The sequence below is a fragment of the Phyllobates terribilis genome, unplaced genomic scaffold (genome assembly GCF_046119375.1).
Source record: "Phyllobates terribilis strain yellow unplaced genomic scaffold, ASM4611937v1 Scaffold_5__5_contigs__length_657084704, whole genome shotgun sequence".
Taxonomy (NCBI): domain Eukaryota; kingdom Metazoa; phylum Chordata; class Amphibia; order Anura; family Dendrobatidae; genus Phyllobates; species Phyllobates terribilis.
In genome coordinates this window covers 27,999,091-28,016,140 of record NW_027362765.1, presented here as the reverse complement: position 1 = coordinate 28,016,140, position 17,050 = coordinate 27,999,091, and the positions used below count along the sequence as shown (strand labels likewise).

The 17,050-nt window shown below is 44.9% G+C and overlaps 1 protein-coding gene across 3 annotated transcripts in view; it reads right to left on the bottom strand.

Moving 5' to 3' along the window:
- Positions 1–1,015: 1,015 nt before the first annotated feature.
- LOC141271805 (uncharacterized) overlaps positions 1,016–17,050 on the bottom strand; it is a 72,711-nt gene continuing 56,676 nt past the window's right edge. For all 3 annotated transcript variants that reach the window (XM_073681975.1, XM_073681973.1, XM_073681974.1), the window contains exon 7: positions 1,016–3,035. In XM_073681975.1, coding sequence (XP_073538076.1) covers positions 2,269–3,035 — 767 coding nt within the window. In that variant the 3' untranslated portion in view covers positions 1,016–2,268. The remainder of the gene's footprint in view (positions 3,036–17,050) is intronic.

Here is a 17,050-nt window from a genome sequence, read left to right as displayed (position 1 = left end):
CACCTGGTCCCTAAGCTCGGTTCCTCCCTGATTCACGGAGTCGACTGAGCTGCCGTGCGACCTTGGTCGGACCGAATTGATAATTAGTCACGCCCCTCCAGGCACTCATCAGTTCATGGTCCAGTGGGATCACTAACCACGCTCACGCCAGTTAGTCCGGGCGTATGCGTAACACTCCAAACACGGCAAGTTGAGTTAATATCAAAGAGCTCAATTTTTGTCTCATCTGACCACAGCACCTTCTCCCAATAACTCACAGAATCATCCAGGCGTTCATTGGCAAACTTCAGATGGGCCAGCACATGTGCCTTCTTGAGCAGCAGAACCTGCAGCTTTTTAAACCTTTAAGGCATAATGTGTTACCAATGGTTTTCTTAGTGACTGTGGTCCCAGCTGCCTTGAGATCATTAACAAGTTCCCCCCGTGTAGTTTTAGGCTGATCTCTCACCTTCCTCATGATCAAGGATACCCCACGAGGTGAGATTTTGCATGGTGCCCCAGATCGATGTGGACAGGAGTCTTTTATACAGGTGACTATGTAAGACAGCTGTCTTTAATGCAGGTAACAAGTTGATTAGGAGCATCTAACTGTCTGTAGGTCTGTAGAAGCCAGAACTCATAATGGTTTGTAGGGGATCAAATACTTATTTCTCACTGCAAAATGCAAATAAATTTATCTAATTTATACAATGTGATTTTCTTGATTTTTTGGGGGGGATATTCTATCTCACAATGTTAAAATTAACCTACCCTTAAAATTATAGACTGTTCATGTCTTTGTCAGTGGGCAAACTTACAAAAACAGCACACATATATATACAGTTGAAACCAGAAGTTTACATACACTATAGAAAAAGATACATACGCATGTTTTTCTCAATATCTGACATGAAATCAGAGTAAACCTTTCCCGTTTCAGGTTATTTAGGAATACCATAATTTTTAATATTTGCCAAATGCCAGAATAATGAGAGATAATGTTTCAAGTAATTTTTATTACTTACTGCCAAGTCAAAAGTTTACATACATTTCATTAGTATTTGGTACCATTGCCCTTAAGCTGAATGACTTTGGTCAAACGTTTGGGATATCTTTCCACAAGCTTCTCACAATAGTTGGTCGGAATTTGGGCCCATTCCTCCTGACAGAACTGGTGTAACTGATCCAGGTTTGTAGGTCGCCTTGCTCGCACCTGCCTTTTCAGCTTTACCCATAAATTTTCAATAGGATTGAGATCAGGGCTTTGTGATGGCCACTCCAAAACATTGACTTTGCTATCCTTAAGCCGTGTATACATATAATATATCACATGTCCAAGCAAAATGCCGTTTAAATGCTAGACACTTTTAATATACAATGTACAGTACAGACCAAAAGTTTGGACACACCTTCTCATTTAAAGATTTTTCTGTATTTTCTTTACTATGGAAATTGTACATTCACACTGAAAGCATCAAAACTATGAATTAACACATGTGGAATTATATACTTAACAAAAAAGTGTGAAAAAACTGAAAATATGTCTTATATTCTAGGTTCTTCAAAGTAGCCACCTTTTGCTTTGATGACTGAGGATCTTTAGATGTTTGATGTGTTTTTTTTTCACCATTCGCACCAACCTTCGAGGACATCTCTTGTCAATTTTCCTCTTTCCCCCATGTCCAGGGAGGTTCTTGACGGCTCCATGCTTGGCAAACTTCTTAATAACATTGCACTCTGTGGAAACAGGGATACCAAGATCTTTGGAGATGGCTTTATACCCTTTGGGAGTCTTGTGTTTGCTAATAATAGCAGTTCTGATGTCCTCAGACAGCTCCTTTGTCTTCACCATTGTGACAAAGGAACAGGGCATACCAGGTGTTTTTTTGGCTAATTCATGTCACATGGGCACTAACAATTGATCAGAGGAGAATCTCTTTTGTTATTTACTACAGGTGAATCAAAATGTGTACATAGATCAGTTTTGGGCAGGAGGAGAGAGCAATTCTTTCAGTGATTGGGAAGGACACTGTCTCACCGTTCTTCTCCGTCACAGGAAGCTGCCTCCGAACTATAAGAGGCACTTAGCAAGATTTTTTCTTGTTAAAAGCGTGTCTTATAGTCAAAAAAATATGGTAAGTTCTAAAGTAGTTTCGCTTTCTTATTTGATTATACGACTGTCTGTCGTATGGTTTTTGTACAATTACATAAAATATATTGTTTATCTCCTTGTGAGTTCTTTTTGATGGTCAACAAAATATAATTTTACAGTAAATCATTTCACACGATCTAAGTATGATAATGGCTTCTCCCTATGTGGGATTTTTGATGATTAAGAAGGCACCATTTTCGGTTAAAAGTTTTCCCACATTCTGAACATGAAAATGGCTTCTCCCCTGTGTGAGTTCTCTGGTGTGTAATTAGATATGATTTCTGGTTAAAATATTTCCCACATTCAGAACATGAAAAAGGCTTCTCCCCTGTGTGAATTCTCTGGTGTATAACAAGATATGATTTCTGTATAAAACATTTCCCACATTCTGAACATGAAAAAGGCTTCTCCCCCGTGTGAGTTCTCTGGTGAGTAACAAGAATCGATTTCTGGTTATAACATTTCCCACATTCTGAACATGAATATGGCTTCTCCCCTGTGTGAATTCTCTCATGTCTAACAAGCTCTGATTTCCATTTAAAATATCTCCCACATGTGGAACAAGAAAATCCATTTTCCTCTTTGGGAATATTTTGATGTTTAACAAAAGATGTTTCGAGAGGAAAACTATTTCCATATTCTGAACGTGAATTTGTCTTCTGTGCTTTAAGAGCAGTTTGTTTTTCAATGCCTCTTTTGTGACTTTTATTTTTCTTGGTAGTCTGTAATGAATCAGAAGATAGGACCTGTTTCACATGATCAGATGATAGATCTCTGCTGTGAAGGGATGATAGTATATATGGATTAATGGCATTCACTTTAGCTGTATCCTGTGTGATCTCAAGGTCATCTGATTTAAAAATTGAAGCTGTCACCGGTCCCTCTGATCTCCTGGTACAGTCATCTGCCAAGAATAAAACAAATTATTTTTGAATATCCTCGAAATTAATTTTTTTAAACATTTCTACTCAAAATGTCTGTAAAAATGGGAAGTTATGTAGTAAAACTGAATTTTTCACTAAGACAATGACAGTTCACAGTCTAATAGAATACCTCATAACATGAACTAGTGGAGCATGGTGTTCAACTGTTTGTTCATTCTCTCCCCAAATATTGGAATAAAAAGACACCAAAAATGTTATGCAGGTGAAAATGATACCAATAAAAATTTCTACTCATCCTGCACATAAACAAGCCCCCACTCAGGTTCATCATCTGTCAATGGAAAAAACAGAGGTTTCCAGATTATTAGTGGCTCAAAGGCTCTTAAAAAGCAACATGGTTATAATCATAGATGATACACTTAAAATTCCCTCAAACATTGAAACCGTATCCAAAGAAATTATAAAACCACAGCAATTAGCTGACTGAGAATGTGAGAAACTATGGCTAGATGACAATTGATGGAATTAATGTTCTTAATTCTCTTTTTAAGATGGCTTTTATGATTATTTATTTTGTTGCTTAACCCTTTTTGACTTCTACTTATGTTTTCCTTATGTTCTTACAACTAAGACTTTTGGTACAAATGGACTAAATAATCTCCCATAAGTATCCCGAAAATATGTCCTACACCAAACTCTTTTGTTTACCCAGTCTGCGTACTGGACGAAAGTTTTATGATTCTAATATGTTGGATTTGTTGAAGTTATTGTTATAAATGTTTGCAATAAAAATTATGTACCGGATTTTTCGGACTATAAGACGCACTTTTTCCTCCAAAATTTAGGAGGAAAGTGGGGGGCGCGTCTTATAGTCCGAACATATATACATATGTACTGTGGATGGGGGGGCTGTGGGGAGCGACAGCGGGGGATGAGCGGGGCACAGGAGGCAGCAGCCTACGCTGTGCCCGCTGCTAAAGAAAATGAATATTCACTGCTCCCCTTGCCCATGGGCGTGGAGAGTAATAAATATTCATTTTCCTTAATAGCGAACACACTGTACCGCAGCGCTGCTCCTGCTGTGGCCGCTATTAAAGCTCATGAATATTCACCACAACCCACTTCCATGGGTTGTAGTGAATATTTATGGTCTTTAATAGCGGGCACACTGACCGCCGAGCGCAGCAGGAGCCGCGCTGCGGCTACAGTGTGTGCGCTACTGAAGAGAGTGAATGGTCACTGCTCCCCCCACACAGAGTCCCAGTGTGGGAAGCAGTTAACATTCCGGCACAGCACTTCACTGTGTGAGGGCGCATGGCAGGGGCGCAGATTAGAGTGTCCGCAGCAGAGCGGGACGCAGCGCTAGAGGAGAGAGGAGGTGAGTTTGTTATTTTGTGGGCAGCGTGATGGGGATCAGAGGGTGCCATACATATCAGGATGGTGTGGTGCCAAGCATAACAGGATGGAGGGGTGCCATGCATACCAGGAAAAGGGTTGTCATGCATACCAGGATCAAGGGGTGCCATGCATACCAGGATGGAGGGGTGTCAAGCATACCAGGATCAAAGGGCGCCATGCATATCAGGATGGAGGGGTACCATGCATACCAGGATCAAGGGGGTGCCATGCATAACAGGATCAAGAGGTGCCATGCATACCAAGATGGAGGGGTGCCATGCATACCAGGATGGAGGGGTGCCATGCATACCAGGAACAGGGGTGCCATGCACACCAAGATCAAGGGGTGCCATGCATACCAGGATGGAGGGGTGCCAAGCATACCAGGATCAAGGGGTGCCATGCATATCAGGAACAGGGGGTGTCATGCATACCAGGGTCAAGGGGTGCCATGCATACCAGGATGGGGGATCAAGGGGTGCCATGCATACCAGCATGGGGGGTTGGGGTGCCATCCATACCAGGATGGGGGATTGGGGTGCCATGCATACCAGGATGGGGATGAGGGCCGCGTATACCAGGAAGGAGGGGCCATATATACCAGGATGGAGGATATTAACAGAATTGGGGGACAGCAGGACATTACCCCAATACCAGTGTCAGCAGCAGACCCCCTCCCCCATAACAGTACATCATGACCACATTTTTTGCTTAAATTTATTTTTCTATTTTCCTCCTTTAAAACCTAGGTGCGTCTTATGGTCCGGTGCCTCTTATAGTCCGAAAAATACGGTATTTAAAAAAAAAACACAGCAATAAAATAGTTCAAGACAAAGGGGCAATCACCCTACAATCAACACTAACCTGGTCCCTACCTGTCAGTGGAGGTGGGCACCCTGTTGTAATGGAAATGGCGCCCCTAATCCACAACGGCTCTCCCTGATAATGCCTATAATACCCTTATGAAAATTATGAGTCAAGGGAGGAAGAGATACTAAAATGAAATCATGAAACGGGGAGAAGTGGTAAGCAACCACTAGTTATAAACAACTAGATGGTGGCCCGATTCTAATGCATCGGGTAATCTAGAATATGCATGCGGCTGACCGGGTGCCACTAAACAGCGAAGCAGTGTTTAAATGGGTCGTGCACTACTTTTAATTAACTTCACAATGTATCCCCTCGGTGCCCCTAATGAATTTTGTCATTACGTTATGTTGTCAGTCCTGCTTGTGACAACATCGCCAGCACGTAATTCTTCCGCCTGCAGCCGGATCTTGCTTCCGTTTACATCACGACTATTTGTGGCTGCAGCCAGGGGTCTGCTGTTCCGCGCACCACAGTGAATGCCGGGCTCTGGGCGGGGTTATCCTTCATCGTGTCACATCCAGCATCCTCAGCGCGGTCTGTCAATGTGGTTTGTATGGCTGCGTCATTCCTCTAATCCTGGTTTGTATGGCTGACTTATTTTGGATTGTACGCCTTCCTCATCTTAGCTTGTATGGCCTGCTTATCCTGGTTTGGTATGACCTTCTCATTCCCCCATCTCTACAGCACAGTTCAAAAACTAAACCCTAATCCTCCCCTTGTTTCCTTTCTCTGCTCTAGCGCTGTCTGTCCTGTTTTCAGCAGCTCCTCACAGGATGTGAGGCACAGCACGCGCTCTCAGATACTGCTGTGATTAGCTGCTGTCTGTAGATTCGCTGCTTTCCACGCCGGGACTAAGTGCGTGGAGAGGCACAAATCTGCATTCACTTTAGTAGCACATGCTGCAGATGTCGCTATGAAGATTTAACAATAATACAATGAATACACAAAATAATACTTTATTAACTATTATTGGTTATAGAACTTAATACAACTGAACAAAATGATTAAACAGATGATCAAAATATATAAACTATTCCATGAATATGTAACAATATTTTACAATAAATCATCGGACAAAAGAAGCACGATCCTAGAATTTATTTCTTAACAATATCAACCTAAAATATTTTTGTACACGACATTTTTGGTGAATACTTTTGGACTATCTGAAAGCAACTTTCCTTGTAAATGGGTATCCAAAACTTGCACCTTCACATTGGATCTCATTTCAACTCTTGAAAATGCAACATAGAGTTGTCCATGTCCAAAAACGGGCTCCGGTAAATATATGCCAACACGTTGTAGAGTTTGACCTTGTGACTTATTTATTGTCATGGCAAATGCTGGTTTTACTGGAAACGGTCGATGTCAAAGCCTAAATGGAAGACCGGTGTCTGAAGGACATAAATCAATGCGTGGAATGAACACTTCGTCTCCTTTTGCAGATCCAGTGATCACTGTTGCTTGAATTATGTGGGAATGGAGTCCAGTAACAATAAGGCGAGTTCCATTACATAGACCATTTCTTGTATTTAGATTCCGAAGCAACATTATGATTGCTCCAACTTTAAGTTGTAGTCTGTGGGATGGCATTCCTGATGGCGTAACACTATTTAAAAATTCAACTGGATAATGCTCTCGTTCATCTTCATTGTCGACATCCACCGAATCATCACTTTTGTATAATTTATACTCTCCAGGCATTCTATCCATCACACGGGAATTTAGCAGAGCTACGTCATCGTTCTTGGGACAGAGAATTGCATAGGAAGAGGCTCTCTCAACACTGCTTTGGTCGTTTACATCTATTTCAACGCGTTGTCCAAAAACATCACTTACGATGCAGTCAGTGCACAACATGTCTTCTGGTATTTCAATAATGTCTTCTCCAAGGTTATATTCATTGCTAAGTTCACCATTACCAAGTTTAAGAAGCCAGTTGCTGTACTCTGGGTCAGAAGATCGCATGTTGTTAATTAGCTGTAGTTTATTAAACTCTTTCCAAAGGTCTGACATTTTTAAGGTTGACTCGATAATATTTGTTCTTGTTCCATTCGGTACAACTGGAAGGCATTGCCTAAAATCTCCGCCAAGGACAAAAACTTTACCTCCAAAAGGAATTTCATTTTTTTCAGCAATATTTGTAGTCATAACTTGACGCAGAAGTCTGTCAATTAAGCTCAAAGCATATTTGGGCGCCATGGTGCACTCATCAAGTATCAAAAGATTTGCACTGTTTTCCTGCAAATGTGTCTTGTTTGATTCTGGAAACGGAGATTTCATTGACCGGAACTGGTATCCCAAAGAGTGAATGCATAGTGCGACCTCCTCTTAAAAGGTTTGCTGCAATACCTGTTGTAGCCGATGGCAATACGACTTTTCCTAACCCTCTAACGTGATGCATTAAAACTTCATAGAGGTATGTTTTACCGCTGTCTCCAGGACCGTCAATAAAGAAACATTTTGCCGTTGGATCGGCTTGGTTTTCTACAGCGCTCACAATAGTGTCATATGCAATCCGTTGTTCTTGATTTAAGGAGTTTTTCTTCTCTGTTGCCAACAATAATTCATAAGCTTCGTCATACTCTTGAATTTGTGCAACTTGACTTGCAGGCTGTGGCAAATTAAAGTCTGAAAACGTTTTTCCATGCAGTAGTAGGATATTTTGGACATCTTGCATGGCATAAGATTCGCAATTGTGACAATTTCCACTTTTGTTGTGAAGACGTAAGCAGTAATCTTCAATTATATGTTCTTTGAAATTTGTCCAAAGTTGAGCCGGATTTGTAGGCGGTCCAAGGACACAAATGTAGGCAAACAATTCACGAAGTTTCTTAGGCTTATGTAGGGTAACTGCGTCTTCTAAAGTAAGTGTCCACATAGTATCATCCAATAGAAGTCCTAAAGCCAAAACTGCAGCTTTAAATGTATCGTGCAATACTCCATTAACTGTTTTCAAATCTTCGTAACTTCTAGCTCCTTTGACATGCAGTAGTAACAGCCGAAGGCAATATCTTTCTTGATCCTTGACACTAACAGTATACATGCGTCCAATTATTCTGCTAAGTCCTCGTTGTCTTGGCTTCCAAGTTTTATTCCAAACGTAATGCCTTGCGTTTTCGGCACGTTGGTTCAGCAAAAACCATTCCATTAATGTTGACGTTGTGCTTAAATTTTTGGAGACATCTTCGACTTGAGCATTTTCAAAGAAATAAAGCTGCTGTCGATTTGGTAAATGAATAGCTAAACGTATAATGGCATGGGACTGTGAATGCATTGGAAATGCAAATATTCTCCAAGCAGCTTCTGGAGCACTGACATATCTTGAGTCAACAAACCATGATGATTCATCGTGATTGACTGTTTTTTGTTGGATTTCGATGTTAGCTTTGTCATGCCCCTTGTAGATGTACTTGAAAAGATATTTAACACTTTTTATTGAAGCGCAGATTTCAACGTTGATGTGACAATTGTAGCGTTTTAATAAGTACGGGTTGTATGGAACTATCCATGAGTTATTTATAATCTTTTTATTGTGTACAATGTTATCAATCAGTTGTCTCCGGTAGGATGGGTAGCCGTCCAAATCTTTAACAGTGTGCTTCTTCAACTGCTTTGGAAACCCTTTTGTACACTTTCCGTTTTCCATGCATGGACTTTTTGGATTTGCTACACCGCATGGGCCATGAACCATATTACAGATTACAATATTATACAATTCAGGATACTTTTCTTGGTTAGGAATTTCAGCCCACACTATGTTGTCAATTTCGTCCTCCGTGCAAAACTTGGAATCCGCATCTAAAATAATTAGTATATGCGCATGTGGGAGACCTCGTTTCTGAAACTCTATGACGTGTACCATTGCTACGACTGTTCCAAAAAGGCATTTTTTGATGTCCTCAAAAAGGCTGCTGAGTTTTAGTCTAAATAAGCGTGCAACTAAGTCCGGCCTGTGTTCAACTTGCTGCCAGGGTTGTAGATTTTCTGTAATTTCCGGCCATTTAGGATTACAGGTCATTGTTAAAAAAAATGTCAGGTCTTCCATACTTTGTTACTATTGCCATTGCATCTTGATAACGCTGTTGCATGTTGCGGGGGCTACCTTCAAAGGACGACGGGAGAATTACTGTTTTTCCAATTGGAATTCCTTTTTGAATGGATTGTTTTTGCAAATGTTCTTGAAGAACGCAGTAGTCTTCAACTTTAAGTTGTTTTTGGTTCCTTCATATGAAATTGAGCCGATTTGCTTCAATTTTAACGTATGCGTCTACTAAGTACTGTTGTGTCAGTTTCCCACCGTTTAAAATAGGATTGAAGTAATTTCGCACAGACAGAAGAAAACTGTAGTACTGTAGTTGTGTAATTCTTCTTGAAGTTCCTTGCTGGTGTAGGTTTTCATGCCACCCTTGATCACCGCTTGGAAAGAATAGCGGATACAGAAGAGCATCAAGGTTGCTGTGTAAAATGCTAATCCGTTGTGTTTTAGGAACGAAAGGGTTGTTTTGGTCTGGCTTAAGATAGACTAATATATCTCTTTGAAAAGGAGGCTCTCCATCATTGTTTTGAAAAACAAATGCGACCTCACTTACACGTCGTTTGTTGTAACATCGGGGATCTTGTTGACGTTCTTGTTTAATGGCCATGATAATAGAAGGCATTTCCGTCCCATTTTGTATAGCTCTCTGTTCCTCCTCAGCTTCAACGTCTTTTAGCATGCGATATGCGGCAGCAAATGGGCTGATTGTTTGTAAATGTACGTCAATTAGGTTCATCAGTTCTGCATTACACTTTTCATTTTCTTTTCGGTTCATCCTTTGTTCTGTAGCCTCATTTGGATCAAAGATGTATAATTGTGCAAATGTTGGTGGTTGTCCTAGTTCTGGGTGAAGTGTTCCAGTACGGTGGTAGATCTGGCCATGAATTTTAAAACAATACGGTCCGAATCCAGGGGGCGGTGCAATGTTGGCACCAAATGAAGCAAACGCATGAGAACTGTTGATACTTCTGATATTTTCCATAAAATTTCTACTGTGTTCATGCGTTCCTTTCATCAACTGCTCAAACAGATCTGAGTAGCGACATCTTGGTAGCATCACTTTTCCTTTTTGACAGCATTGAGTAAACGGATTGTCAGATGGTTTTTCCGCAATAAAATTCATAGATTCGCATTTTGAACAAACTACATTCATCTTCCCACAGTAGTGTTGAATAATGATAGTTTCATTGTCTGTTACGTAATGTGCAAGTTGTTGAATGTTCTGCTGGGTTTGCTTTAGTTGGTAGAGCATTCGTTTTTGATAAATTTGTCGATCGTGTTGTTCTCGGTTTGTCCTGGATTCTGGAGATTCATTCAGACGACATTGTCTATGGGATTCCGCATCGTGTTCCTGTCTAGCCGCAGTGTGTTGCGTTGTTTTCCGTTCCCGACGTTGTCTGTGAGATTCCGCATCCTGTGCTTGTCTGGCGGCAGTGTCTTGTGGTGTCTCCTGTTTCCGACGTTGTCTGTGAGATTCCGCATCCTGGGCTTGTCTGGCGAAAGTGTGTTGTGGTGTCTCTTGTTCCCGGCGTTTTTGTTGAGATTCCGCATCCTGGGCTAGTCTGGCGGCAGTGTGTTGTGATGTCTCTTGTTCCCGACGTTGTCTGTGACATTCGGCATCCTGGGCTTGTCTGGCGACAGTGTGTTGTGGTGTCTCCTGTTCCCGACGTTTTCTGTGAGATTCCGCATCCTGGGCTTGTCTGCCGGCAGTGTGTTTTGGTGTCTCCTGGTCCCGAAGTTTTCTGTGAGCTTCCGCATCCTGGGCTTGTCTGCTGGCAGTGTGTCGTGGTGTCTCCTGTTGCCGAATTTTTCTGTGAGCTTAAGCATCCTGTGCTTGTCTGGCGGCAGTGTGTGGTGTTGTCTCCTGCTTCTGAATTTTTCTGTGAGCTTCCGCATCCTGGGCTTGTCTGCTGGCAGTGTGTTGTGGTGTCTCCTGTTCCCGGCGTTTTAGGTGAGATTCCGCATCCTGGGCTTGTCTGGCGGCAGTGTGTTGCGGTGTCTCCTGCTCCCGTCGTTTCTTGCGATATTCTGCATCCTTGGCTTGTCTGATGGCAGTGTGTTGCGGTGTCTCCTGTTCCCGGCGTTTTTGTTGAGATTCTGCATCGTGGGCTTGTCTGGCGGCAGTGTGTTGCGGTGTCTCCAGTTTCCGGCGTTTTTGGCGAGATTCCGCATCCTGGGCTTGTCAGGCGGCAGTGTGTTGCGGTGTCTCCAGTTTCCGGCGTTTTTGGTGAGATTCCGCATCCTGGGCTTGTCTGGCGGCAGTGTGTTGCGGTGTCTCCTGTTCTCGGCGTTTTTGGTGAGATTCCGCATCCTGGGCTTGTCAGGCGGCAGTGTGTTGCGGTGTCTCCTGTTCTCGGCGTTTTTGGTGAGATTCCGCATCCTGGGCTTGTCTGGCGGCAGTGTGTTGCGGTGTCTCCTGTTCCCGGCATTTTTGTTGAGATTCTGCATCGTGGGCTTGTCTGGCGGCAGTGTGTTGCGGTGTCTCCAGTTTCCGGCGTTTTTGGTGAGATTCCGCATCCTGTGCTTGTCTGGCGGCAGTGTGTGGTGTTGTCTCCTGCTTCTGAATTTTTCTGTGAGCTTCCGCATCCTGGGCTTGTCTGCTGGCAGTGTGTTGTGGTGTCTCCTGTTCCCGGCAATTTAGGTGAGATTCCGCATCCTGGGCTTGTCTGGCGGCAGTGTGTTGCGGTGTCTCCTGCTCCTGTCCTTTCTTGCGATATTCTGCATCCTTGGCTTGTCTGACGGCAGTGTGTTGCGGTGTCTCCTGTTCCCGGCGTTTTTGTTGAGATTCTGCATCGTGGGCTTGTCTGGCGGCAGTGTGTTGCGGTGTCTCCAGTTTTCGGCGTTTTTGGTGAGATTCCGCATCCTGGGCTTGTCAGGCGGCAGTGTGTTGCGGTGTCTCCAGTTTCCGGCGTTTTTGGTGAGATTCCGCATCCTGGGCTTGTCTTGCGGCAGTTTGTTGCGGTGTCTCCTGTTCCCGGCATTTTTGTTGAGCTTCCGCATCCTGGGCTTGTCTTGCGGCAGTTTGTTGCGGTGTCTCCTGTTCCCGGCGTTTTTGGTGAGATTCCGCATCCTGGGCTTGTCTGGCGGCAGTGTGTTGCGGTGTCTCCTGTTCCCGGCGTTTTTGGTGAGATTAAGCATCCTGGGCTTGTCTGGCGGCAGTGTGTTGCGGTGTCTCCTGTTCCCGGCATTTTTTGTGAGCTTCTGCATCCTGGGCTTGTCTGGCGGCAGTATGTTGTGGTGTCTGTTGCTCTCGACGTTGTCATTTTCTTGCTGCTTTTCGGTCTTCCTCCATGGCGTATTTTTGCTTACGACCCATTATAAAACAGGAAACGTAAAGAAGTATCTCTTCAGCGCGCTGTCACTGGCAGAACGTGTTCAGTAAACCTGACAGAAGTCCCTCGCACAGTGTGACTGAAGTCCCTCGCACAGTGTGAGTGAAGTCCCTCGCACAGTGTGACAGAAGTCCCTCGCACAGTGTGACAGAAGTCCCTCGCACAGTGTGACAGAAGTCCCTCGCACAGTCTGACTGAAGTCCCTCTCACAGTCTGACTGAAGTCCCTCGCACAGTCTGACTGAGAAAACCTGCTCAGTACGTTATGAGCATTTTGTGAGTCACATGACAACATGGGCGGAGTTAGCCGTGCCATCTCCCGAAGGTGGCGTAGATATTTGAAATGTTGCGGTAATTGGCTGGAGAGCGTGTTTAAATTTGGCGCGGAAATCTGTGATTGGTCGCGGGCGGCGTCCGCGACCAATCATAGAAGCAGGTTTTAAATCTCGCGTGCCGTGTTACTAAGCAGCGGACAGTGTGTTTGAATTCAGCGTTAAAATCTCTGATTGGTCGCGTCAGGAGGGCGCGACCAATCAGCGTATCGTATTGGTGAGGACCGGGGAGCGGCTGCCTGTGCGGCTACTTCCGCTCCGAGAAGCCGGGGCATGAGTGACTGCTCGCAGCAGAAGTATCCCGACCCGCAGCGCCGCTCCCCGGTCCTCCCTTCCGCATGGATGTCAGCGGCGCTGCCTGTGCGGATACTTCCGCTCCGAGAAGCCTGGACATGAGCGGGCGCTGGCAGCAGAAGTATCCGGACCCGCAGCGCCGCTCCCCGGTCCTCCCTTCACACCCTAGCCGCTGATGTCCCCACAGTATTCGCATGGTGTTCCAAAGGTCCTGACATTTTTGTTCAAAATCGCTGATTGGTCGCTGGCGCTGCCCGCGACCAATCACGGATTTGGGCGCCACATTTAAATATCGGCCGCGACCAATCACCGATCTTGGCGCCACATTTAAACACCGCTGTGCTGATTGGTCGCGGCCAGCGTCGGCGACCAATCACCGATTTTGGCGCCACATTTAAATAGCGTCCGTGACCAATCAGCACAGCGGTGTTTGAATGTGGAGCTAAGATCCGTGATTGGTCGCGGCCGATATTTAAATGTGGCGCCCAAATCGGTGATTGGTCGCGGGCAGCGTCTGCGACCAATCAGAACAGTAGTGTTTAACTTTTGCGGCAAGATCAGTGATTGGTCGCGGCCCAAGACCGCGACCAATCACCGATTTGTGCAGCACTTTTAAATAGCGGCCGTGACCAATTGGATGTCAGCGCCGCTCCCCAGTCCTCCCTTTACACCCTAGCCGCATGGATGTCAGCGGCGCTGCCTGTGCGGGTACTTCCGCTGCGAGAACCAGGGACATGAGCGGGCGCTCGCAGCAGAAGTATCCCGACCCGCAGCGCCGCTCCCCGGTCCTCCCTTCACACCCTAGCCGCTGATGTCCCCACAGTATCCGCATGGTGTTACAAAGGTCCGGACATTTGTGTTAAAAATCGCTGATTGGTCGCTGGCGCTGGCCGCGACCAATCACCGATCTTGGCGCCAAATTTAAATAGCGTCCGCGACCAATCAGCACAGCGGTGTTTAAATTTGGCGCCAAGATCGGTGATTGGTCGCGGCCGATATTTAAATGTGGCGCCCAAATTGGTGATTGGTCGCGGGCAGCGCCAGCGACCAATCAGCGATTTTAACACAAATGTCCGAACCTTTGTAACACCATGTGGATACTGTGGGGACATCAGCGGCTAGGGTGTGAAGGGAGGACTGGGGAGCGGCGCTGCGGGTCGGGATACTTCTGCTGCGAGCGCCCGCTCATGTCCCGGGTTCTCGCAGCGGAAGTATCCGCACAGGCAGCGCCGCTGACATCCATGCGGCTAGGGTGTGAAGGGAGGACCGGGGAGCGGCGCTGACATCCAATTGGTCGCGGCCGCTATTTAAAAGTGCCGCACAAATCGGTGATTGGTCGCGGTCTTGGGCCGCCACCAATCACTGATCTTGCCGCAAAAGTTAAACACTACTGTGCTGATTGGTCGCGGACGCTGCCCGCGACCAATCACCGATTTGGGCGCCACATTTAAATATCGGCCGCGACCAATCACGGATCTTGGCTCCACATTCAAACACCGCTGTGCTGATTGGTCGCGGACGCTATTTAAATGTGGCGCCAAAATCAGTGATTGGTCGCGCCCAGCGTTGGCGACTAATCAGCACAGCGGTGTTTAAATGTGTAGCCAAGATCGGTGATTGGTCGCGGACGATATTGAAATGTGGCGCCCAAATCGGCGATTGGTCGCGGGCAGTAACCGCGACCAATCAGCACAGTAGTGTTTAACTTTTGCGGCAAGATCAGTGATTGGTCGCGGCCCAAGACCGCGACCAATCACCGATCTGTGCAGCACTTTTAAATAGCGGCCGCGACCAATTGGATGTCAGCGGCGCTGCCTGTGCGGATAGTTCCGCTGCGAGAACCCGGGACATGAGCGGGCGCTCGCAGCAGAAGTATCCCGACCCCAGCGGTCCTTCCGCTGCTACCGGCTGGGAGATGAGCGCCTCGCGCCGCTCATCTCCCGGCTGCATCTCAGTCCCGCAGATGGGTCCGGCGGTCGAGGTCCTTCTGCTGGTACCGGCCGGGAGATGAGCACCTCGCGCCAGTCATCTCCCAGCTGCATCGCCGCTGAGCTCCGTCCCGCAGATGAGCCGCTAACGGCCGCCATCTTTTTTCAGAAATCCCGCGGCGCTGATTGGCCGCTGCCGGATCAATGAGCGACGCGGGATTTCCTGGACAGACAGACAGACAGAAAGACAGACAGACAGACAGATGGGATAAGACAATTATATATATAGATGATCTGTGACAGATATAAATTAGACTCAATACATATCACCACTAGACAGCAGCTAAATAGATAATAATAAAGGGGTTAAACCAGAGAGTTATATCACACAAATTAGTTAATAAATAAAATTTCTCACACGTATACTTTACATCAGCACAATTTTTGAAACAGAATTTTTTTTTCGTTAGGAAATTAGAAGGGTTAAAAATTTATCAGCAATTTCTAATTTTCCCAACAAAATTTACAAAATCATTTTTTTTAGGGACCACATTCCATTTGAAGTGACTTTGACGGGCCAATTAGACAGAAAATACCCAAAAGTGACACCACTTTAATAACTGCACCCCTCAAACTGCTCAAAACCACAATCAAGAAATTTATTAACCCTTCAGGTGCTTCACATGAACTAAAGTAATGTGGAAGAAAAAAAATGAAAATGTAACTTTTTCCAACAAAAAAGTTACTTTAGCCACAATTTCGCATTTTCACAAGGATAAAATGCACCATAAAATTTGTTTTGCAATTTCTCCTGAGTACGCCAATACTCCATATGTGGTGAAAACTTGTTTGGGGGCACGGCAGGGCTCAAAAGGGAAGGAGAACCATTTGAACTTTGGAGCGCAAAATTGTCTGGGAAAGGTGGCGCCATGTCGTGTTTGTAGAGCCCCTAATGTGCCTAAATAGTAGAAATCCCCGACAAGTGACCCCATTTTGGAAACTAGACCCCTCAAGGAATTTACGTAGATGAATAGTGAGCACCTTGAACCCACAGGTGCTTCACAGAATTTTACAACGTTGAACTGTGAAAATGAAAAAATACATTATTCCCGCAAAAATGTTGGTTTGTCCCAAATTTTTCATTTTCACAAGGGTAACAGGAGAAATATGACAATTTGTTGTGCAATTTCTACTGAGTACACCGATACCCCATATGTGGTCAAAAACTCCTTTTGAGGCTCAGTTCAAAGCTTTATAATAAGCACCATATAAGAGTGCAGATTTAACTTTTATGGTTTGCAGGTGCCATGATTCACTGGGAGAGCCCCTGAGGTGCCAGAACTGCAGACCCCCCATAAATGACTTAATTTTCAAAACTACACCTCTCAATGATTTCATCTAGGGGTGTAGTGATCATATTGACACCACGGGTGTGTGTCACAGAGTTTTATACCATTGGGCAGTGAAAAATAAATAATTACATTTTTACCACAAAAATGTTGTTTTAGCCCCAGATTTCACATTTTCACATGGGAAAATGGGTAAAAATGGCACCAAAATGTGTCCCATAATTTCTGCTGAATGTAGAAATACCCAATATGTGGCTGTACAGTACTGTTTAGCCACACGGTGAGACTCGGGAGGGACGGAGCAATAATTACCTCTGGAGCACAGGTTTTCCTAGAATAGTTTGCGGACTCCATATACAGAGCCCCTAAGTGCTAGAAGAGCAGAATCCCCCCTCAAATGACCCCATTTTATTATTATTATTTATTATTATAGCGTCATTTATTCTATGGAGCTTTACATGTGAGAAAGGGGTATACATAGCGTAAAATATTAC